Raw genomic sequence first — 23,013 nt, 5'->3', positions numbered from 1 at the left:
GCACGTGGTGTCTGATGGCTGGGGACACAGCTCCTGAATGCCATCATCCTACAGATGTGAGCAATATCTCTGCCTTTTTTTTTTTCTTTTTTTTTTTTTTTTTTTCCTTTTCTTCTTGCCAGTTTCAAGACTACAAGCCAAATATAAAGGATGCCTTGGGAAAAGAGAGTATGTGAAGAAGAGAGGAGCAGGTATGGGCTCTGGAATCGAGGAATTCTCTTCCTAGGGCTATACTTTCCAGTAGGTGTTGCAGCTTGGGGAGGTCACATATCCATGCTGCTGCAGGTAGCGCTCGCAGCTTGCCGGCAGGGCTGTGGGTGTTGGGGTGAGGTGCAGGTGAGGGTTGCATGAAGAGCATTCACCGAGGTCTCTAGTGCTGTTTAGCTCCTCATACCATGCGCTGCTCTTGGCCTCACCCAGGTGTGGGCTGCGGGAGCAGCTCTGCGCAGCGGCAGCACCCTCTGCTGTGCATCAGGGCACGGACTGGGGCACCCAGGAATTGTTCGTGGGCTGCTGGGGGAACAGACCCTCTTATTGCAGTGGATATAAATTGCTCCAGGCTCCCGGGCCAGCTTTCTGCGATGGGCTGCTTGCTGTGCGCGGGGGACAGCAGGAGGCTGAGTGATAACAAGGTCTGGCACTGCCTTGGTGCTGAGCTTTGTGGTACTGGATCAACCTGTTACGACGGCAAAGAAAATGTTCTAAACTTCTTACTGTCAAGATCAGCTGATGGGAAGCTCTGCAGAAGAGCCAGTTACAACTTCTGCTACATGAATGTAAAGGATCATATGGCACGGGACCTCTGGCGCTAATACAAGGACCTGATTAATTCTTGCAGCTATCAAGCTGGAGGCTTGTTGGCGAGGAGTGCTGGCACGGAAGGAGGCCAAGAGGAGAACGTGGGCAGTTCGGATAATCAGGCAGTAATTATCACTGTGGGGAGGGTTGTGGGTGGTGGGTCACAGCGCAGTGGTGGTCTCTGGACAATGAGTCCAGAGTACTGGCAGTACGGTGAGTCGAAACCATCTTCTTCACACCCATTTCTAAGCCCTCCTTGCAGTTAGGAGGGCAGCTGTCAGACGGGGTTGATCAGAAATTCCTGTCACCTCATCGTGAGTTCTCTGAACAGCACAAATTTCTGTCACTCTGCTAATTTAGATTGGCACAGAGGATCACCAAACTGATCTTTGCATGCCTGTCCCTTCTCGTATAGGTGGTCCTCACTCTCTGCTCCCTTAAACCCAGCTCTGGAATACTGCATCACATGTAGAGCAGTACACTTCTTTTCCAACTCTGTATTTTGGCCAACAGAACCTGGAAAAAAGTGTTAATGTTTAGAATATTATAAAGCTTGAGATTTCCTTTGCTGTAACCCAGGGGAGGGTGTACCTAAGTTAATGATCCTTAGCCTGTCCAGTGCCTTCTGTGCCTTGATTTCTGAAGGTAACATGGAAGTTCTGGTCCGGATATTTATTTTTTTTTGTAGGTTCATAAACGGCTTCATCAATCGGAAGAAACCCCTTTGCCCAGAAAACATCAGATTTGTGCGGCTTGTGCAGTACAAGTATTTGATGAAGCTCAGAGATCACATTCCAAAAAATGTCTTGGACAAGAGCTGGCTCCAACCTCCGTCCATCCTGGAAGAGGTGAGTGCTGCTGCAGGCTTCAGGAGAGGTGAAGAAGACCTCTGTTCTGTGGTCACCTGCGTGCACGCTTCATCTTGGAAAAAAGAAGTGATCCCCTGCTGGCTTGTCGTCTGTTCGGGCACAATGGCAGAGCTTTTGGAAGATCCTGAGATCCCGGTGTTTGGGGGAGGATGGGGGTGGGAGGAACCCACTGCTTGTTTCCAAGGGGAAGGAGGGAGCTCTGTGCTTTTTAGCAATAGAAAAGATGATGCGCTGACAGAAAATTGAACTCAAGGGCCCAATTGAAGCCCAAATTAATCCCGCAATGTTTGAAGCTTGCAGCACAGGCAGACCTGCTGCCTTTCATCCTCTTTGGTGGGGCAAGTAGCTTCAGTGCATGAATTGGCCAAACTCAAACTGCTGCCAGAAGAACCCTCGTTTAGGAAGAGCTGCTGTCGTTTGTTACAGCCCCTTTGATTCTGCCCATAGCCTGGCTCAGGACCGGACCAGCTCGCTCCCGCGCTGGCTGTGGCCAGTGCTCGGTGGGTGAGGTGGCCCAGGACATTGGGAAGCTCAGGGGGAAGGTAAGGGGAAGAGCAATGCTGATGGCGTGCTGTGTGTGCAGCCCAGCGGTCTGGTCTGGGGGTGACGGATGGGGTTTGCAACTCTAGCGATGACGCAGCTGCTCCGTGCGCTGTGTCCTTCAGCTGCTGCTGGGCATTGATCCTCCCCTGGTAGCAAAGCTCTTTGGAAGGTGGGGCTGGGGGAGCTTGCATGGACTTGTAACTAGATGTTAAGAACAGCTTGCACTGGGCATGTATTTGTCAGAACTGCAGCAGGAGCTGTTGGCACAACTTTGTTATTTTTTTTTATTATTATTTTTTTTTAATGTAGACATCTGAGATGCTACAGAAAATCTGCATGAGGAACCTAGTGAGGAAATACTGCCGAGGTGTTAGTGCCGAGAGGAAAGTGCAGGTAACTCACACGTGGAATGCAAATGTGCGAGTTAAACCATGCTGTGCACGTGTGAGATCTGCTGTCGGTGAACTGTCCAAAACACAGACGGCACCTTCTGACACACCGCTGCTCCTCTCGCTGAGCAAACACTCCACAGCCCGGAGCCAGTGGCACTTGCAATACGCAGCTCTCCTACAGACACGTGGGTCTGAACCTTATGGCATGAAAACAGCGTTTTGTGTAATTAGAAATAAGAAAAATCTGTAGGGCTGCTCAGTCTCTACTACCCCGTTAGTTGGTGTAACACAGGGATAACCCTAAATCTGTCGGAAGAAGCCAGGGAGATGCTGTGCGGGCGAAGGGATGGTGGTGGCAGTAACGGTGCCTGTGTTACAGCAGCTGGTGTTACTGGTGGGGAAACTCCAGGAGGGTAAAGGCTGTTCCTTCTCACAACAGTTGCAGCAAAAAGTGGTAGCAAGCGCCGTTTTCAGAGGGAAGAAGGAGGGCTACCAGCAGAGCATCAACCAGCCTTTCATGGAGACCCGGCTCAGTAAGTACACAAAGCCCTGAAGGACTCGGCCACATGCTCCTTGCTCAGGAAAAGTCCGTTTGACAAATGGACTCAAGTTTCCAAGAGAAATTCCCATCTGACCGAGGCAGCATCACCCCTGTCAGACCCAGCCTGGGCCCTGCCACTGGGGTGCCCTTCCTGGGTCGTGTCTAGTGATGCTAAATGTGGCCATCAGTCTGCCAGACTGTTCCCAAACTGGAGGTGCCTGGCATTCCCCTTGGGACAGAGCCATAAATCCAGGCACGGGTGGGATGGGTCAGGACCCAGCCTTGCTGTGCTGGATGGAGCAGGGAGGCTGAGCGGGGGTGACAGGATCCAGTCCTAAGGGTTGGAGAGATGGGAATCTTAGGGATCCACGTGGTCGGTGTTAAGCACATAAAAGACGTGAGAAGGGAGCCCTGGCAGTGTGTTGGCAGGGCGAGGGAGCTGGGAGACTGGGCAGGGTGCGGTGGTGTGTGGGTGAGATGCTGGGGTCGTTGTTGGAAGGTCCTGGAGAGCTTCAGCTGGAGCCTGGCGCAGAAGGAAAAATGCTCTCCCTGGTTCTCGGCACAAATCCTTCTGTGCCGGGGCCCGAACCAAGAACAGCCAGTAACTGCCAGTGTGAATTATAGGCAGGAAAAATGGTTGGAATGGGCTTAGGAGGAGCTGGAAGTGAACACCCCCTGTTTAGAAGGGAGTGTACCATGGGGACTGACGGGATGAAGACCACGCAGCTGTGGTGGTTTGCTGGTGGGGGTGGTGGCTGTCTGTCACCTGCACTCAGTTTCTCTTTCTGGTTTGCTCTTCAGAAGAGAATGAGATAAACCCCAAAGTACTGCAGCTCATCCACGGTGAGATGATAAAGGTAAGGGAAGGACAGAGGGAGCTCAGCCGCTCTGGAACCAGCTTCGCTCAATCACCCACGATCTGTGATGCCTGAGGCTGTCCTGCAGCCGTGCCGCTGGGGCAGGGCAGACCGAAGAGCAGCATAGAGGACTTCCTCGCTTTTAAATTGGACACGAGTCTCAAATTGCACCTGGACAAAAATAATTGAAGATTGCTTGTATCAAAAGCTTTTGCAAGCATCGCTAAGCCTATTTGGGCTGTAACGGGCAGAAGTGCGGGTGTGTGCACTGCACTTCCCAGGGTTATGGCATAGAGGGCACAGGTAAACCGTCTTTCTCAGAGCAGGATTATACCATCTGAATTTCCAAGTATAAAGAAACCAGATGGTTATAAGCAGAGGTTGGCAGCAGCTGGGATCCACAGCTCTGTGGTACGGTCTGCTCCCCGCTGAGCTGCTTCCAGCACAGGATCCTGCGGGAGCGGGAGATGCTGATACCAACTCGTTGTTTTCAGTATGTGACCCCCGTGATAAAATACGACAGGAACGGGTTCAAAGCACGAGACCGGTTACTTGTTCTGACCCAGTCCTCAGCCTACGTGGTAGAAATGGCCAAGATCAAGCAGAAAATTGACTACGCCACTCTGAAAGGTAACGGTGGAAGTCGGTGTGGGATTTCCCTTCCTGCCAGTGACCCTGGAAGTGGAAAGACAAACTTCTGGAACTTGGTTTTTCCAAGATACTTGAAGCAATGATCTGTCTGAGAACGCTTTTTTTCCTGGGGGTTGGATAGAAGGTCTGTGTGCCAGCATGCAGTTCCTTGAAGTATAAATTATGAGTACGAGGACACAGCTCTTCCAAATGCTTAAATGCAGGAAGACATCCCTTTATGCTGAAATAAGAGGGGAGGAAAAAACAAAACAATAAAAAACATCCCACCTTGCCTACCCCATTTTGTAGGTGTTTTTTAATCCTACCGTTGTCTGAACTGTCCAGGGATAGAACACACGCTTTCTGCCTCCTCCCTTACCAAAACAAAGGTAGCACGGAAAGGTATGGAGCGAACAACCGATGCGCTGTGTTTAAATAACCAGTGCTGGAAATGTGTTATGGATAAGTGGATGACAGAGAAATGGATTTCAGAAGGTATTTTGACAACTTTAGATCAGTTCTTCAAAGTAAGAGCTTTGCATTTGGCTGTAAGCTAGCAGGTTGCTGTTTTTTTCACACTTAATAAGGTACAGAGCCCTCCTTCAGGGACGTGGCATCCTTCCACAAACAAGCCAGGGCTGCAGGCTGTTCCTGCAGGAACAGCACCCTCGTGCTGGGAAGGCGATGGTGGTGGTGTGGAACTGGCTTTGGTAGTTTTCCCTCTAATTCTTGGATTTCTTTTGAAGGTATTTCCACCAGTAACCTGAGCGATGGGATTGTGGTCATTCATGTTCCTGAGGACAACAAGCAGAAGGTAGAAAATTGTAATGTAGCTACTGCAAGCTTGTGGTCAGCAGGCAGGTCTTGTAGCTGATGTTTCTGTCTCCCTACGAAATGCTGGGATTACACAATTAATGGTGTTGTCTAGCTGATTACAGAATTAATATTTTACGTTCTTGCTGTCTCTCACCATGAAAGCTTCGAATTTTTTTTTATTTTTTTTTTTTAGAAGAGTCGAAGTTGCTATAAATCCTAAATAGTCCCTAGAAAGGATGCTTAACAAACCAAACTTGTACGTTGTGGTAGTCATCACTGTGTCGTTGGCAGTCACCTCTGCACAGCAGTCACTGCTCTGGCGTCAGAAGGGAGTTTCTCTGCACAATGGCTGCGTGGCTTTTACCTGCTGGGGTGATGCCATGTCACTTTATGCCTTTTTTTTTTCTTTTTTTTTTTCTTTTGTTTTTGTTTTCAGGGAGATGTGATACTTCAGTGTGAGCATATCTTTGAGACGGTCACTAAGCTCTGCATGCTGGCCAATAAGCAAAACCTCGTGAAAGTTGTGCAGGGAAGGTAAGGAAGGAAGTGGAATGGGTGGAACTGCACGGGCTGGATTTCATGGAAGAACCCGCTTCAAAAACTGTTAGGCCTGGACTACTTGGGTCAAAACTATTAACATCACCCCAGCAGGCAGTGCCCTAAGCTGATCAGGTCTACTGCAGCAGCATGGGTGTTTTCAAGGCTCCCTTTCATAGGCACAGGGAAGTGAGATGGGAGATGTGCTGGAAGAAGAAAATATATTAAAAATCATTACACCCTTTTTTCTGTGCTGATGAAGCTTGCTTCCGTGACGGCTGCAGTTGCACCTTGCTAGGTGTGCTGCTCATGATCCATCTGCCTAAACCCTGGCCTTGTTAATAGGTGACTGCATTTTAAAAACACTTCCCCCCCACCCCCTCCCGGCTTCTGTTGTTGTGACCTAGGCATGAGGTTGTGGGTTTAGTGGTTTCACAACAGATCTCATTAGCACCAGCTCTGAGGAAAGCCTGCTGGGCTGAGCCTGTGGGTCAGTTCAGGATAAATGCTCCTCTCCCTAAAAGACTGAGAAGGTCCTGAAATGTGATTGCTGAGCACAGGAACCTTCTCAGCCATGCCACCGAGCTAATGGCAGGTGGATGCAGGCTGTCTTTCAAATCTCTGCGTGAATTGAAACTGGCATATGAAAGCTGTATTTCTGCTCCAGCTTTTCTCTCTGGCCTTTGCATTTCAATTGTAATTAGATTCTGTATGTTCAGTGGTTTTCTCCAGGTCAGATCTGCTTATCTTCTAGTGCTTAATTGTGCCAGGAAAATTCAAATGCAGGCATGCTCCATTCATCAAACCCTTCTGGTTTTGTGTGGTATAATGCAATTGTTTAGGAAATTTACCCAAGCTGGAGGGCTCTGATCTTCTAATCCAACGAGATTTGCCAAGGGAACAGAAATAAAGGGGGCTTAAAGTAAAGCCTATTGTGAGGAAAGCATCTAACAAGTCATTCTGTATTTGCAGTCTTCAGTTCCGAATTGGCTCTGGGAAGGAAGGGACAATGGTGTTTACCGTTGGGCAGGAGCCTCAGGTCTTCAAAGCCAAAAATGGACAACTAACTGTGGTAAGACCTCATCTAAGCACCGGGAATACGACTTGTGCTTTCTCCTTTTGATGCTCAGCCCCCGCAGAGAGCACAGCTAAGTTCTAGCAAGGGCTCTTTAGGAGTTCAGAGGACTTGATTCCCCTTACAGAGCAGAGGTGTGTGACAGAACTACCCCATCAATATCGACCTACCTAAAAGAATGCATAATAGATGGTCACCGCTGTGTTGGGAGTTGCAGCTCCCGTACCCTGCACGTGAATTGTTACCGCTACTTGCTCTCCCAAGTTAGCATGGGGAGAGGGAGCAAGGCTTTCTCCTGGCTTGGTCATTTAGAGGATCTAGCTTGAGCCCAAATTCCATGTGCATCTGCAAAATGAGGACTCAGGTGAAGTTTGCCACCTCTTGTTGCCTCCCTCAACCAAGTTATTTCTGAAATGGGTTGGGGGGTGGAAAGCATCCTTGTCACCCAAGCAGGTTATCTGAGAAGGAAGGATCCACCGCAGCCGGTGGCAGTCTGGGCAGAACTGCCACTGAAGGGGGAATGAATTCTGGCTCCATACATAGCTCTGGGAAAGAGGGAAGCTTTGCTTCTGCCCTTGCTCGTGGTCAGGCAGGGAGGTGTGCTAAACCTGCCTCCACCAGCTTGCAGCTGCAAGGCAGCAAATAGCCAGTGTAGCTGGAGGAACAAGGAAAGATGTGGGTCTTTGCTGCTTCACTAGTTACCTTACCACATTTGGTAGTTAGCTGACAGCTCCAAGAAGAATTACACGCCAAGATGTAACACCCTGGGGGCACTGGTTAGCTGTCCTTGCCGTCCCAAGATGGAGGGAGTTGTCTTCCAATGCCAATTTTTAAAACAGAAACACCACAACCTCTTTTCCTCACAAACAGGACACCTCAAGGACCTAACACTTACTGTTTTAATGATTTAACGACTCCTTCCTTTTCTCATACCAGGTGTCAACCCAGGCAATGTTTTGATGAGAAACAGTTCCTGTTCCTGGTCAGTGTCCTTGGCTGGGAACAGAAAGGAGCCTGCAGGATGAGACCAGTACTCATCTCCCCTGGAATCTGATGCCATAGGGCTGCTGTGATTTGAGAGTTTGCTTGCATCTTTTAGGCTCTTTTTTAATAGTTTAAAACTATTCAACTATAGCTAAATAAATTCCATTTTGTTGCTGTAACGTTCCAGTGAGCATAAATGCTTGTTACACAGTCACAGGGAAATGCTTATACCAGAAATTGGTTCCACACTTAAAATGTCCATCTCTGGTTTAAATTAAAAGCTGAGAGCTCTGGCCAGTCAGGAAGGATTAAGATAGAAGCAAAAAGGCTTCTCTAGCTGTACTTTGAGTCACAACTCACCAGACCTGCATCAAGTGCTGATCAATGAAGTTAACTCTGGTCTAAACCCACCTTTTCCCTGGGGCAGACTGGCAAAGCCTTTAAAACCAGCAGCTCGTCCTTCAGCATGTGGAGATGGTTAAACATAGCTGGTGCTGGTATTTTTGTCGGTGTATCAGCATATGAAGCTGCTCACCTGGAAATCTCAATAAGCTGCTTTGTCTGCTCTGACATGGGCAGAGATCTTTTTGCTTTTTGAGTAACACTGTCCTGGTTATCCCTGTGCAGCAGCTACAATGCAGCGGAAGCAAAACCATAAAAGAGGACCAAAACGCCTCCTCTTAAAAAGAGGGATGTGCTGGCTTGGTGCCGTCTGGTTCAGAAGCCGCCGGTTTCCTGCTGCTGAACCTTCATCCCTGTCCACAGAGCTGAGGCTGCTCACTCAGGAGTGTGGTAGGCACTGCTGTTCCCCCGAGGTGTACTGGGGCAGCTGGGAGGGCAGGGGGGGAAGGCAGGCATTCTCTGCTGCCTCCTGCCTGGACACTGTTCACAGCACTTACTCTGCTGCCTCATGTTGAGGCAAATGTTTGTAGCTCCTGCTGCAGCTTGCTTCTGGCTAGGCTGAATCCTAGACTTGATCCTTGACTTGCTGCCTTTAAATCCTGGGGTCTACAGAGGCCCCCGAGCCAGACCCCGGTGCCTCTGCCATGAGCAGTGCCAGGAGGTAAAACTTAACACCCAGGGAGGAAAGGGATGATGCCTGGTACTTCTTCCTAAAAGTTCCTTCCAGCTCCATGGACCACGAGGACAGCATGCTTCAAAACAAGTAATAAAATGGCTCGCATGTAAATATGAAATATCTAATTTATTGTGTTACAGTTTTTTAAAAAAGTACATATTGCAAACACCAACCGTACACTGAAATCCAGCTTAAGCTTTTTTTTGTGCATGATTATAAAGTGGGAGGGAATGATTGTACAGAACACAGATGAATTTGCTGCTATTGTCCATGAAATGGAACGACTCCATTATGACTGAAAGGTTCTACCTACCCTTTGCTCTAAGGTGGAGCCTGGGGTAGGATCCAAAGCCTGCCTTGTGTAAATACAAGAGTAGCTGCTTTGGTGCCACAACTGTACTCATACAGGCAGGAGTAAACACCCTGACCTGTTAAAACACCTTTACGCCAGGGGTGGGTGGTCACTCTTTCCTCCCCCACGCAGCCCTAACTGTATTACAAGCTGCAGATTTCTAGTCCAGCTTTTGTGCATTATGCTGAGGGACAAAACCACTTCCACAAGTAAGATTTATAGTCAGCTCTGCTCTGCTGTACTGTCACTGTTAGTGTTTGTCATGGGGTGCCAGAGAATGGAACTGGACAGGTCTGCACTCCCCGTTAATGCAAGAGAGTACCAGAAAATCTAAAGAGCTGCTTGTGACCAGGACAGCTGCCCTGTACCCCACCTTCACCTGGAAGCTGTAGAGGCAAAACCACTTACCATAAAAAGGCTCAAGAGCTGAGAGCATTTGTGCAATGGCATTAACAAAGTCTCTCCACAGACCAAGGACAAGTGGCCAGTAGGTAAAGGACATTTAATACAACAGCAGTACAGCTTTACTACACAACTACAGCACGCAGAGGGTTAAGTCAGGAGTGTGTTAAGGCAGAGTCTGCCTATAAATGCAGTAACAAAACTGAAACTTACTCAAAACTCTCCTGGAGTGACTTACTAAATCAATAGCTATATAAACCGCTGTACAAAGATTAAAAATAATCATCCCCTGGTTTTTAAGAACTTAGTTTGCAAAACCTGAAAGAGGAAATCCTGAAGCCAGTTAAGAATCTATTTACAGAGAAGTTAATCACATAGATGCGATCTGTCAGGTGCTTAGCACTGGTGTCAACACGTGTCACCTCCCAGAGCTGAACCTGCTCCTGCACCTGCACCACAGGACGTGACTGGATTTTGAGCAGCCAGTGCTGGGTTGCTGGAGTCTCCCCTGCACTGTACGGGGAAAGCGGGGAGCTCAGCACAGCTGAGGACGGAGGTGGCCTGTCCCTCCTCTCTCACAGGACAGAGCCAGCTCTCTAGCGTTAATGAAGCGAGCAGGGTTTGCTGCAGGACTATTGACCTGTTCTACAGCAATCGGCTGGTGTTTCCTTTCACCTGACGCCTGGCAGCAGCACAGCAGGGCCGCTGAGAGATGGAAGCTCGAATGGCTTTGCTGTAGCACGGAGCCCAGACCCCTTTTCAAGGGCAGCAGGTCTGCTACGGACGCTCAGAAACCCATAAAACAGCCCAGTAACGTGCCAAAAGTGTCAAAGTACACTGTGCTGCAGCAGCAGAGCAATTCAGAGGGCTTTCTGTCCACACTCCCCAGCTTATCGCATCAGGAAGGTAAGAAGGGAGAGGCACTGGGACCTTCGCAACAATCTGCACTACGGGCTTCTCACAAACATGTTTAAGCACAGCTTAAAACAGAAGCCCACACCTGTCAGGGCATAGCCGAGGCTGCTGAACTACAGCGTAACTGTTCACTGTTGAGCTCTTAGAAATCAGTAGCTGAAGAAGAATGAGTGGAGGAGACAGGTACAACAACCAAATCTGCCACAGACATCAGCAGTCTGTAACTTAGAGAAGTCTTTGGTTACTAGAAAGATTACCTCAGCCTAACTTTGAAATCTTTTTAGCTTTACTTGATGATCTAAAATTGCAACACTGAACCAACAATGCTTTATTTTAGCCTTACAAACAAGCTAAATGTAGTTTGGGATGTAACTGCTATTTGAAATAGAAGCATCGGAGTCACAAAGCTGGTGATGCTGGCAACACCTTTGGTTTTTAAAATGTTAACATGCCATTAGCAGCCCTGAGCCACGAGAAGGAATCCTTGCAGCAGGAAGTTGAGCAAAAGCAAAAAGCCACCTCACTGAGGACCAGGAACACAGAGCAGCTGCTCTGTGTCAGATGTCCAGTCATTAAGGCCAGATATTCCGGATGAAAGGTCAAAAACCTGCTGGAATAGGCCAAAGTACTCTGTGGTGTCTGCCAAGGTGCCAGCCTGACTGCAAGTTTAAGACTTCCTACGTCGGGTTTCTCTCCCTCTCAGTATTTGTTACATTAACCATTACAGCTGTGGCTCTGCTCATTATCCTTTAGCATCCAGTCCTATTGAATAACACACCATCTTCCACTATAATTGTTACTTGACTCCACAACAGGCAACAAGAGATGAGGAGGTAGATAAAATATTCATTTCTAATAGAAAAGTACTCTTAGAAAACTAGACTACAGAGGTCTTCTCTACACAACATTTTAGCTCTGTCCTTTCACACACAGCTGCCATTTCTGAAAAGACTTGGAATACACTCAGGATAGAGTCGAGCAAGGAATAACTGCCTCTGGGCCACTGTCTACTCCTCTTCCCCATGGTACTCACACTGCCCTTGCTCAAAGCAAGACGATGCTCCTGTATCAGTTACAGAACTGAACTACGGCTGCTGGCCTCCTACCTAGGCTAGGCTGGCACAGAGTGTTTGAACCCGTTATGACTACTGCTTTACCTGTAGTGAAGAAAGCACAGCTTACTGACCTGTGATCTGATGGAAATAAACTCCCCAGCTGAGATCCAGGGTCAGGCAGAAGTTCTGAGAGCTACCGGGTAGCAACACCACCCTAAGGAAAAGCAATCGCGTACAATTTACTCCTGATCCTCCTTTTGGAGGAATTTTAACGTCTTCCACCCTTGAACTGTATGGATAAAGCAGGGGTGGGTCTCCACAGTCCACTGCTGTAGAAGCTCCGCTGAACTCTTTGCAGAGCAGGTCCCAAAAGCTGCAGGAAGCCACGGCCAGCCAAGCCCACGCAGCTCCCCCGGCTCCCTCCCACCGCTTCAAAAGGGCTCCCTCTGCCTCCCAGCACTACAGGAATCCAGTCAGCATATGTCGTTTGTCCTTCCAGGAGTCACACCAAGGCAACCCTGAGCTACCAACTCTACCACCTACAGGCCTGGGAGAAAGGCAGCTCTGCATAGCGCTGGTGTGGTTAGATCAACGCATTTCTCCCACGCCTGAAAGCCTAGGAGGAGTCAGGGTCAAGGAGTGCCCAGAGGGAAGGTATATGGCTGACTGACCTTTTTGTTTGTTTGTTTTTTGTTTTGTTTTTAAAGTGCAGGATAATTACTAAAGCCAAAGGAAGCCAGCCCTCTTCCTCCCTAGCCACAAAATACCAAAAACAAGAGTGCTAAAAATTCAGGGCATTTCTCCAGATGCTCAATAGGTCCTTACATTATCTATCATATGCCCGGTAACCTTATTTATTCTTGTCCTAGAACTACTGCATTTAAATACCCCAAATAATCTAGTTTGTTACAAAACATAATTTACAGACTTTGCTGAACAGAAGTTAAACCGCCTGGTCCTCTGCTGCAGGTAATGGGTCAGACGAAGGGCAGCACCTTCCAAGCAGAGCTGTGACTCTGCGGCTGTCGCTCGGCTCACTGATGCAGATGGGCCCTGTCATCTGGACGTTTAATATGAATTCTCCGCACACGTTCGATGCGCTCTCGCTCCTCATCTTCATCTAAGTGATGGGAGCGGCCAGCTGCCCCTCCTGTGGCTTCCAAGAGTGCGTTGTCAGGTCCTCTCCCATCCTGGGACTCGTACAGCAGAATGTTCAGTGTCTCCTCGTAAATGCGGGCTTCTGGGAACTCCACCTGCCCACCCAAGAAAGAGAAGGTCACTCTTGCCTACTGCCAGTCACTGCAGGCACCAGGTTACTTCATTTTTAATTCTTGATACCTTTCCAATTTTTTAATTTTTTTAATTGCACTCTAGCCATAAAAATCCTTTATAGCACAATCGTTTCTGTTCTATTATTTGCTTTCCGCTTTTGAGACCCAGCAACCAGGGTGGCTTTTTTTTTCTGAGCTGGCCTGCCCACAGGGCAGGCTGATTTCTCCTGAAGAAGGAAAGGTGGCACAGGGAAGGCACCCCACTGCTCACCAAGATCTGTCTTTACATGGGGATGTAAACCAAACGCTGTTAAAGGCACAAGTTTGTCTAAAGATAAAGAACTGGACTGAATTTGCATTATGAAATACCACAATTGCCCTATGTTAAGTGCCACAGGCAAGCAGCCCCCGCCCTAACGAACCCACAGGATGAGCCCCACTTTGAATGGCATTGATTATTCCACAGAGATGCTAAACAATGAAAGAAGTGTTCAAAACGGAACAGATGTCAGGATGCCGGTCTGCCAGCAGCTGGGCCTGTTGCTGGAAGCATTCAGGGGTTTACTCCTACCTTTGTCTGTTTTTTCTCAGTAGCGTAAACAATGGAAGTGCAACAGACTTCGGCAATCTTCCGCCCCTGCCCGTAAAAAGACCAGCAGCAGATCTCATCTCCAATCACATCTTTTATAAAGAGCACTCTCCCATTAAACCTCAAGGAAAGCTTATCAAATAGCTCAATGTTCTTCAGCATGTTGTCGTCAGAGTTGCTGTGAGAGATGGAGGCAGCAGTCACATTAGGGTAATTAAGACAGCACACACAGCAGAAGGGGGGTTCAGGCACTGAGTATTTACAGACCCATACGTGCAGCTTCCTTTGACTTACTGTGTCTCTACCAAAGCAGTGTTTACAGTTGTTATCCAGGTCTGCAGTGGATAATTCATTTGACTAGTACAAGGAGGAAAACCTGCTGCTGAAGAAGCAGTAATATGTCAACAGTATTGTGAATAATACTGTCCAAGGCCATTGCATTTGTGTACAAAATTCTATCACCCAAATAAAACCATTCCTAAGGTCAAGCTCAGCACCAGCTGGATGGAAACAGCATTATGTCATGAAACATATACATAGACATAAGGAAGGGAGGACAAGGTCCCAGACCACTTATTGAGAACACTGCACCAAGGAAGGCTTCCTATCTTCAACTGATGTGCTCTAGCCCATAGGGAATGAAAGCTAGCAGTTGGCCAGGAGCCTCTGCCAGCTGCACTTCAGTATTACAGGAACTCCTCTGGCACAGAAATAGCACATGCTTAGCCCTCCATTGATGACAGTAGGCTTTCTGACTAAAGTCTGAAATTAATTGGGAAAAAAACTGAGTACATGCCAACACCAATCTGTCACTGATTCTGAGCAAAGAAAAAGCAAATTCTTACCATGGATTTTAGTCTATGAAAAAGCTTCAAAGAACTCCAGCTGAAGTCACTTACCTAGTGTAGGAATATTTGTTGTTGCTTCTGTTATATAGCAGCTTCACTGCTGGCTGTAAAAAACAAACCGCGTATCAGTTACAGGAAGTATAGTAAGGGCTGGAATCTCAGCTCAGTCCAAGACACCACAGCAGAGAAACTGCAACATGACACGACACCACGAGGCCCAAGCCTAGCAGGATTTTGTTGTTTCTACAAAACTGTCGTGCATGGGTTAGCAATGGGGCTGCAATCTCCTCTGACCCTGCCTGTGACTAGATCATCATCCACTCTCACCCACCCCCTGCCTTTTTGCCGACCCTGCCTGTGACTAGATCATCATCTATTCTCACCCACCCCCTGCCTTTTTGCCAGGACTAACCATTATTACCAGCATTCTCCCCTCTACCTGTCACAGCAAGCAAGCTTCCAGAAGCAGGACTCACTGATCAGCTAAAGAAAGCATCTGTCATTAATAATCAGAGTGAACAAAATACATGGAAGATCTAACAGCCCTGAGGATCTGCTCTATCAGCCTGCTGCTGCCTACATCCTCTATTTGAAAACCTTACATGGAGAAATACACGGCCAGGCCCAGCCTGAGCAACAAGTGGCTTTTAATTCGGAAGAAATGTTTAGTCTGCTGTAGATTTACACTGCTTTGTAGCTCACCAGTTGCAGGGCATGTATTTCAGGCTAAGCCCATCGCTGAAAGCTAAAGACCATTAATACTTGGTCAAGGTCCCATGCAAGCCCTGGGCAGCAGGCCAGCACCCGCCCAAGCCACGTCACAGCCCGGCCTCTCTTACCTTGTTAGAAGTGGCTATAAGTTTTTGCTCTTCTTTGGAAGATGTGATGACTGGTACCTTGCAGAACGGTTCATATGCATCTTTGTTCTGCTGAAACAAGAATCAAACAGCAGCTGAATGTAAGTAGACCTTAGGGCACACTCACAGCAACTGGGAAGATCCTGCGTCATCTATGCTGAAGAGTTCAGTGTGCACCGAGTGGCCATTCCTGCTCCATGCTCTGAACCAGGCTGGCACTCCAGGTACCAGGCAGCATTCCTCTGGGACCACCTGAGATGTTCATTTCTGCTCTCTACCACTCTGCAAACACAGTGACCGAATGCTAGGTACCTATCTAAATGGCAGGATCTGGAATGTGGCTTCACTCCAGACAGGACACCAGTAACAGTGGCTTCAAACCTAAGATGAGCACCTCAGAGGAAAATGAAGAACAAAACTGGACTCCCAGCAACCTGTGGATACAAGAAGCTGCTCTGGTCTGGCAAAAGGACCTACCCCATTTTGGTTGATGTGGGAAGAACTAACTTCTGTCTCAGAGCTCACACTGATGACATACTATTTCACCACGTAAGACCCTGATGAAAGCGAAGAAAGTGCACAGCAGCCAGGTTGCAGCTCCTCGCACACTCCCAGGAGTCAGCAGAGGGAAACCAAGCAACTGTTTATCCCTCACTGTAACAAGGTAGCACTAAATGTTGAGAACGACTCAGCATGTTTTCCTGGCTGTGACCAGACTCCAGGAGATCAATGACAGCAAGTATTTCAATTCCATCCCAGCCTCAAAAAGGCACCAAGTGCAGACCATCAGAAAATCTTGCTCTGCCCAGATGCTGCTTCCCACCCACAACAGTCGTGCCTCTTCTTGACCTGTCATTGCAGCCAGAGTAATTAACCTGACTGCTCCTTAGCACTGTGACCTACCTGCAAGGCTGCCTGGCACTCGTCCACCAGCCCCTGGACAAGGTAGTACTTTGCTTCAGCCAACAACTCTTCTATCTCCCTGCGGCTCTCGGGGAGCGGCACAGCCCCATCACGCAGGTAGTTCAGTATTGTCCCAAAATGTTTTCCACAGCGGTCAATCAGGATCCAACCTAGGGACAGGGAAGACCAGAGTACAGAAGAAGCAGAGGCAAATGTGGCAAAAGGCCTTGACACCAGCCTGGGACTGTGGTACCAAGCAGGTTCCTGCTATGAGAGACGAACTCCAGTTCCTTGCTTGAGCTGGTGAGCAGAGCAGCAGAAAGCACAGGGAATTTATCACCTCCTATGTTTCAAGCATAGAGCATAAGGGAGTAAGGTAGGAAGCTCACTTGTTTCTCACAGCTCCCCAGTTACTGACAAATGATTAACTGCAACAGAGGAATGAATACTTGTCATTCTCAAGCCAGCCAGCTCGGTTCTCCCTCTACTCTGTGTCCTGATAAGTTATTTTCTTGCCTTCTGTCTTAGGGCCCTGTTACATACACCTGTAGCTGTTTCTTACAGCTGGTTTACTAAAGCCAACCAGACTTGAACATCTCAAGGTTGCTGTACTTGAACACAATGTGGGGACCAATGTGATCCAGCAGATGTGCAAAAAGGTCAGCAAGAGAAAGGCAGCACAGACTTGGCAGTGTCATGGCAAACACCATTTCAGTCAGTATATTCCCAAAGTGCATTAATGTGGTAGAACAAAGTGGTTACTCGCATAATGTCTTAAACTGCTGAAAGGCACGAAGCAACAGCATGCGTAAGCAGAAAGTAATGTACAGCCCCCTGCCCTGGAGCTCACCAGCAACGACTATGTACTGACAACGGTGTGAAGAAAAGAAAACAGAGCTAAAACCAAAATGCTTTCCAGTTAGCTGGCGATGAAAGGATCCACGCTTCACCTCTTGCTGCCAGTCTGTTGCCTGAAATCAGGCTGGACCCTGAGAAATGCTAGCGATGCTGAGGTTTGAGTTTCCATAAATGAACAGATGGCCACTCTTACAGGCTGCAGCTCAGGAATGCAGCAAGGAAACGCTTGTGGGGAAGGAGTCATATTTTGGACAAATAAGGAAAGTAGGTTAAAGCAGACCCTGTATGTTCTGCATGAATGGAATTACTACTAAAGTCTGAACATTTGGTTTAATTTGGAAAGTGAACACAGCCCTTTCATGCTGTTCCGTGGAAAACTGAGACACTCTCCAGCAGTTCACTACAGGCTTTCTATCTCTCTCATTACCCTCCTGTCTACATGAAACACAACATGTGCTCGCAATTGTAATTTTACAGAGTGTAATAACAAACTAGAAAGCTGGAGGCAGGAGCACTAGAGACAGAGAAATCAAAGAACGAAAGACCTGACCCAAGCTAATGAATACAGCATACCTATCCACCCAGAGCGGAAAACAGCCCATTTGTCAATGCAGAGGTATGTAAAGCAAGATCTCCCATTTTCAAGAGAAGAGGGAGCACAAGACACTGTAATAACCAAGGACATCCATATTCCACAAATGCAGCCTTTGACAGAGTTTACTAGAGTACACCAAGATGTAAGGCAGTAAAGGGCAGGCTGAGAGCAGAATTATGATCCTCAAACTTCTTTGTTATTATGGCTGCTGTGATTCCCTCTGTAGGCTGTAAAAATCTGCTGCAACTTTCTGTTTACAGATGGCGAAACCAAAGCAGAATTGCTCGTTTTCACATGGAAGGGAGGGATGAGAAAATATTTCAAGCAGCATTGCAAAATACAAGTGACTGCTAAAACAGCTTTCAAAAAACCTCCTGTTTTAACCAAGCAGCCAAGTGTACAGCCAAAGTGAGATGACTCACAGGAAAGCGACCCTGCTGCCACTCAGTCACGGCTGCGCAGAGCCTATGAAGTGAGTTCCAGCTATAGACTTTTCAAGCTATTTTTTAATTGCAGCATTACAAAGATGTCCCGTGGTCCATTTACTGAGACAGGAATACCTAACCCAGGAACTGCATGTACACACATTTGACTTCTAGGAAACTAATCTTTTGTTTTACAAGAAATCTCAGGGACAGCACGCAAACACTCAAAACTAAAGCAGACTACATTTTCTGACCAAGCTTTGACAGATGAAACAGTAGCCTGACACTGAAGAGTGCCTGATGCTCAACAGTCTTACTAGCAGCTGAATGAAAAACATGCATCCCCATCAACTGGTTAACAGCAGTGGGGAGTGAGGGGGTGAAAAAAAAAATATCAGAAAAGACTGCAGAAAAGAAAATTGGAAACAGATGCACCTGGAAAACTCACATCCTTCTATCTCCTCATTAACATAAAAATAACGCTTTCAAAACATGCTGATTTGCTACAGTTCATGAACAATCTCTAAGCTGAAAATAATCATCTGCCACCCACCACCAGAGAACTCCATCCAGTCTGTTCTCCTGCGGCCCAACTAGCAGCATGTCGTAATTGTTAAGCTTTGAGAAAGAGCTGGGGAGACCGGTGCTGGGGTCAGAAGAATGCATCTAAACAAAGAGGAGGACCCCATGTGACACATTCCACAGACTGTTTAAAAACTTTACTCCTTCCAATTTCTCTTCAAGTCTGGCGGCTTTTCCTAAGAAACACTTTGTTTTGTGCCAGATTTTGGGTGTGACCAGTTAGCAGTATTTTGAAGAATTTCAGATAAAAAGAGTTTCCTTTAACAGCTATAATGCTATTGTCCTAGTTTCCAGCATCACACCAGGCAAGGGGAGATAAAGCAAGAACCACTGCAATGGGAGTGTCTCAGTTACAACATACAGGAAGTATCGAATTCCTATTAAAACACAAACCAGCTAAACGGAACAATCCCACACAGACACTGTGGGATTCACAGCAAAATAAACTAGTGATTTTATGTCTCAAGCATGATATTTTAGCAGATTAAACTCCAGTTAGCCTTGTATTTGCTGTAATATTGCCAGCTGCTCTCCAGCAAAACGTACCTGCGCTGACATGGATTCAGCCTTAGGAACGCGATATACCAGCCCTCCTGCGGTACCTGCCCAGGATGCCCGGAGGAAGCCCCGAGACCACACCAGGGTGGGCTTCCAAAATTAATTTGGAATTTCCGATTGTGAAACACACAGCAGCTTTAGGGCGAGACAGAAGGATACTTCTGGAGTCGCCTGAAGTTAAGGGGAGAGGTCAATGAACTGGTTCAAAACCTTTCCACTAGAACACCCCTCCAGTCTTCCCAGTAAGGGTGCTGATTCCCATTTGATGGTTTTGGGGGTTTTTGCAATTTTACCCACAGGCTGGCTTTTTTATGCAACCTGCAGAGATCCCTGCGAGGGAGCCCACAAACCAAAGTGCCAATGTTACTGCTTTCCAGCAGCTGAAACTTTAAAAAGGCATGGTATAACACCTGGAACAACGCAGCTCTTTCTTCCCCAGCTTAAATATAAGGACTTGTAGCTAAAAGAGGAATATTCAGATCATTAAGTTGTGTTTGTTACATTTTTTTCTTCCAGATCCACCTCCTCCTATCTCAAGAAAGCTTACCACAAAAGCCCTACTAAATTCATCACTTGTTCCACATGACCTCTAAACACGGAGTATTCTAAAGCACTCAAAACTAAGTCCAAGTCATCTAACCACATACAACATTTCCTATGCTTTCAGCAAGTTCAAAGAAAATTTTTAAATAATTAACCAGTCCCAAAAAAGGTGTTTTGTACCTCTAGGCTCAGCGATGCAGTAGCTCTTGTTAAAGACAGGATACCCAAGTCCATAAAATAGTTATGGGCAAAACGTCAGTGCATATAGAAAACTGTGCTTCCAATTAAACTCAGTGACACTCCCACAAATGAGAGCGCTGATACAAAACTATGCTACCAGCTGTAGTTACCACAAACACCTTTTAGCTATGTTATTAATTTAATCACAATGTTTTATAGAATGTCAGCAGAAGATAAAATCAACGTATCTGGTAGGGAAGTGTTTGAGCTGCTCCTTTAGAAGACTGTAGTTTGACATAATGCACATTCCTTCTTTCCAGACACATTTTTAAATAATGTGGAGAGACCTATTTACTCATTCTCTCCTTTTATTGTACTACTATAGCAAACTTCCTGAAATTTTTGCAACTGGTTCTGTTTTAGTGAAGCTAACAGTCAACATTCTTACAAGAAAAGAGTTCCATTTCAAAATATCAGCTTTTACCTCATAAACCCTTCCCCTATGTTCAGGGCAAATTTTATACTTAAAGTTAAGAAAAGAAGATGAGGGAACTGACTTCTGAGTTTCAAAGTAAATACGCAAGTCCTGACTCATAGTTTCTCAACCACTAGCCCAACCATTTTCCATATGCTCTAGAGCTTTAGTGTTACTATTTCATAAGAAAAAGATCCCCCATGCTATCTGGATGGGAAGCCTTAGGAGTCCTTACTGTCCTTTTTGTTGTTTACTCAACTGTTGAAGTCATATGTGCCTTCTGTTCCACATCTTTTCTCAGCTGTACAAGCTATGAGTTTTAACACTAATAAGATGTAGAAATATATACAGGTGCCACTCTCTGCTCTCTAACATTTTTCTCCAAGCCCTTCTGCCCTATTTCCACTGAAAAGAAAGCCAGTGCAAGGGACATGGGGAACAGCCCCTTACCTTCACTATCCGTGAGGACTTCCATTCGGCCGCTGAACATGGCCTTGAGCATGGTGTCCTGCTTGGTCAGGGTCTGCATGGTGGTGTAGTAGAGAGCACCGCCGATGTTCAGCTTGACATACTTGGAGCTCGGACTCGTCCCTTTGAAGGAGGTTGTGCGAGTTGCAGCCGCCGGCACTGCTGAGCTCACCACACTTTCTCCCGACATCTCTTCCTGCAAGCAAGGAATTACCAGTTAGACTTGCAGTTCCACTGCATGACACCCCACTTCATGTTACCATTGGTTATTTTACACAGAAGTAGTCATAGATGTGCTCAGCATTACCAGCCTTGGCTCCTCTGTGCCTCTTTGCAAAGTTCTCAAATCTTTTAGATGTTTAAGTGTGTCTTCTTTCTGTCAGTGACATAAACTACCCAATGAACATAAATCAACTCGACCAGCAAAGAACCCTGTGAATGCTGAGCAGTATTTTTACACTGCAAAAAACAATACTTTCCCACCAAAACTGCATTCATTTATTTCACAACTTCTAAAGCTTAAGCTCTTACTTCATCAGTAATCTGGTATGCAATTGGGCAATTCCCAATACGCAGAGCTTGAGCAGATGATTCCTGCGTGTTAAAACGAAGACTATCCACAGATTTTCTTGAGGCTTTTTTTTTTCCTCAAAGCATATGAGGCTCTACAAAGAGCACACACAAACTTCCCACTCTCTTCCCTGCCCTCCCACATTTCTCAGCACACCAAACCCCAATGTCTAACATTCCCTACTACCTCTGCTCGCAGTCCCCAGACAAAGTGGACTCCAGTCGTACTCCTATTTGGTCAGCTAACTCCTAATTAGTCAGCTAACAAGGTCACACGCTGTAACAGGAACATATAAGCTTAGCACCGCAAATGCTCTGAGAGCAGCTAACAAATCCTTAATCAAGCTGCATCTCTGCAGTTAACTGTTTTGCCTCAGAACGTGACAGGACAGGATGATTATCGCTCTGCCATCCAGGCAGACCCAAGTCCTACAACTTCCAGAGAACGCTGGCCGACTCCTGTACTGAATGATTTTTGCTCCACTAGTCATGAAAAGCAGAACTACCATATGGCAAATCTGAACAGAGCTGTAGTTACGTGTCCACATTGTGTTTCACAAGGTGAGGCAGCGGATCAGGCAGAGATGGCCACAGAGGACCATGCCCTCTGCCACGGAGCCGGCCCTGGGCTCTCTGGAGTGCAAAGGCACCAGTCTCAGCCTCAGCTCCACACTCTGGATCCCTCCAGCAGCCAAACACCCCACCGCCAGGCCCGGAGCCCAGCCCGGGGTCCCAGAGCAGGGTCCTGCCCTGCAGTATGACCTGGCGCACCAGGCCGCACCCTGCCACCCCCAAGGCACCCCCCGGGGCTGCACCCCGAGCCCCCCAGACCTGCCCTCCCCACAACATGCCGGCCTCTGGCTAAGGACCAGACCATCCCCACATCAGAACCAGACCGTTGGCACCCCGACTTCTGGGAGCCTTATCCCTCCCAGGAGCCCTGTGCCTGCCCCCCGCTCCCTCAGCACCCCACCCTGGGGGCTGGACCACCCCCACACCCCGCAACCTCCGCCCCCTTCCCAGTACCTCGCCTCCGGGGACTGAACGCCCCCAAAGCCCGCCCCGGCCCCCCTCCCCGTGCACCCCGCGCCGAGGGCCGCATCCCCACCTCCTCCCGCACCTCACCCCGCACAAGGCCGGCGCCCCCTCCCGCGCCGCTCCCCGCGAAGGCCCCCACCCGAGGCTCCCGCTACCCACAGCCTCCCTCAGACCCCCCAGCCCCACGGGCCAGACCCCCCCCAGCCGCCCCCGGCGCCCCGGCCCCCCCTCACCATGAACGGTGCCGCGCAGCCCCACGGACCGAGCGAGCGGGAGCGCCGGGGCGGGGGGAACTTCCGTCCCGCTGGCGTCACTTCCGCCCCCGCCCGGGTGCGCCGCCAAACCCTTCCGCTGTCCCGCTCGGCCTCCCCGGGCCGGGCCCAGCGCGGAGGGGGAGTGCAGCGCGGCC

General features: G+C 48.0%; 2 protein-coding genes across 5 annotated transcripts in view; one reads left to right on the top strand and one right to left on the bottom strand.

Moving 5' to 3' along the window:
- MYO1H (myosin IH) overlaps window positions 1–9,980 on the top strand; it is a 24,609-nt gene extending 14,629 nt beyond the window's left edge. The window contains exons 21-31 of the mRNA XM_040607852.1: window positions 123–191; window positions 839–923; window positions 1,487–1,646; window positions 2,520–2,603; window positions 3,042–3,135; window positions 3,945–4,000; window positions 4,495–4,630; window positions 5,377–5,444; window positions 5,883–5,980; window positions 6,956–7,055; window positions 7,995–9,980. Of these exons, the coding sequence (XP_040463786.1) occupies window positions 123–191; window positions 839–923; window positions 1,487–1,646; window positions 2,520–2,603; window positions 3,042–3,135; window positions 3,945–4,000; window positions 4,495–4,630; window positions 5,377–5,444; window positions 5,883–5,980; window positions 6,956–7,055; window positions 7,995–8,018 (974 nt within the window). The 3' untranslated portion in view covers window positions 8,019–9,980. The remainder of the gene's footprint in view (window positions 1–122; window positions 192–838; window positions 924–1,486; window positions 1,647–2,519; window positions 2,604–3,041; window positions 3,136–3,944; window positions 4,001–4,494; window positions 4,631–5,376; window positions 5,445–5,882; window positions 5,981–6,955; window positions 7,056–7,994) is intronic.
- On the bottom strand, window positions 9,228–22,931 carry KCTD10 (potassium channel tetramerization domain containing 10). 4 transcript variants are annotated; one of them, XM_040607811.1, is made up of 7 exons: window positions 22,838–22,931; window positions 20,979–21,192; window positions 16,313–16,482; window positions 15,392–15,481; window positions 14,604–14,656; window positions 13,687–13,882; window positions 9,228–13,097 (listed from the first exon to the last, which is right to left on the bottom strand). In XM_040607811.1, exons 1-7 carry the CDS (start codon window positions 22,838–22,840, stop codon window positions 12,879–12,881), a joined length of 945 nt encoding a protein of 314 aa, XP_040463745.1. In that variant the 5' UTR covers window positions 22,841–22,931; the 3' UTR covers window positions 9,228–12,878. The 4 variants fall into 4 exon arrangements, with proteins under 4 accessions (XP_040463745.1, XP_040463754.1, XP_040463763.1 ...); XM_040607820.1 differs by having other exon boundaries at window positions 15,392–15,478; window positions 22,838–22,918; XM_040607829.1 differs by lacking the exon at window positions 22,838–22,931 and adding an exon at window positions 21,754–21,872.
- Between the last annotated feature and the right edge of the window lie 82 nt (window positions 22,932–23,013).

Source organism: Falco naumanni, chromosome 1, assembly GCF_017639655.2.
Source record: "Falco naumanni isolate bFalNau1 chromosome 1, bFalNau1.pat, whole genome shotgun sequence".
Taxonomy (NCBI): domain Eukaryota; kingdom Metazoa; phylum Chordata; class Aves; order Falconiformes; family Falconidae; genus Falco; species Falco naumanni.
Note: the sequence above shows the minus strand (reverse complement) of the source record. Positions and strands in the feature narration are given on the sequence as shown.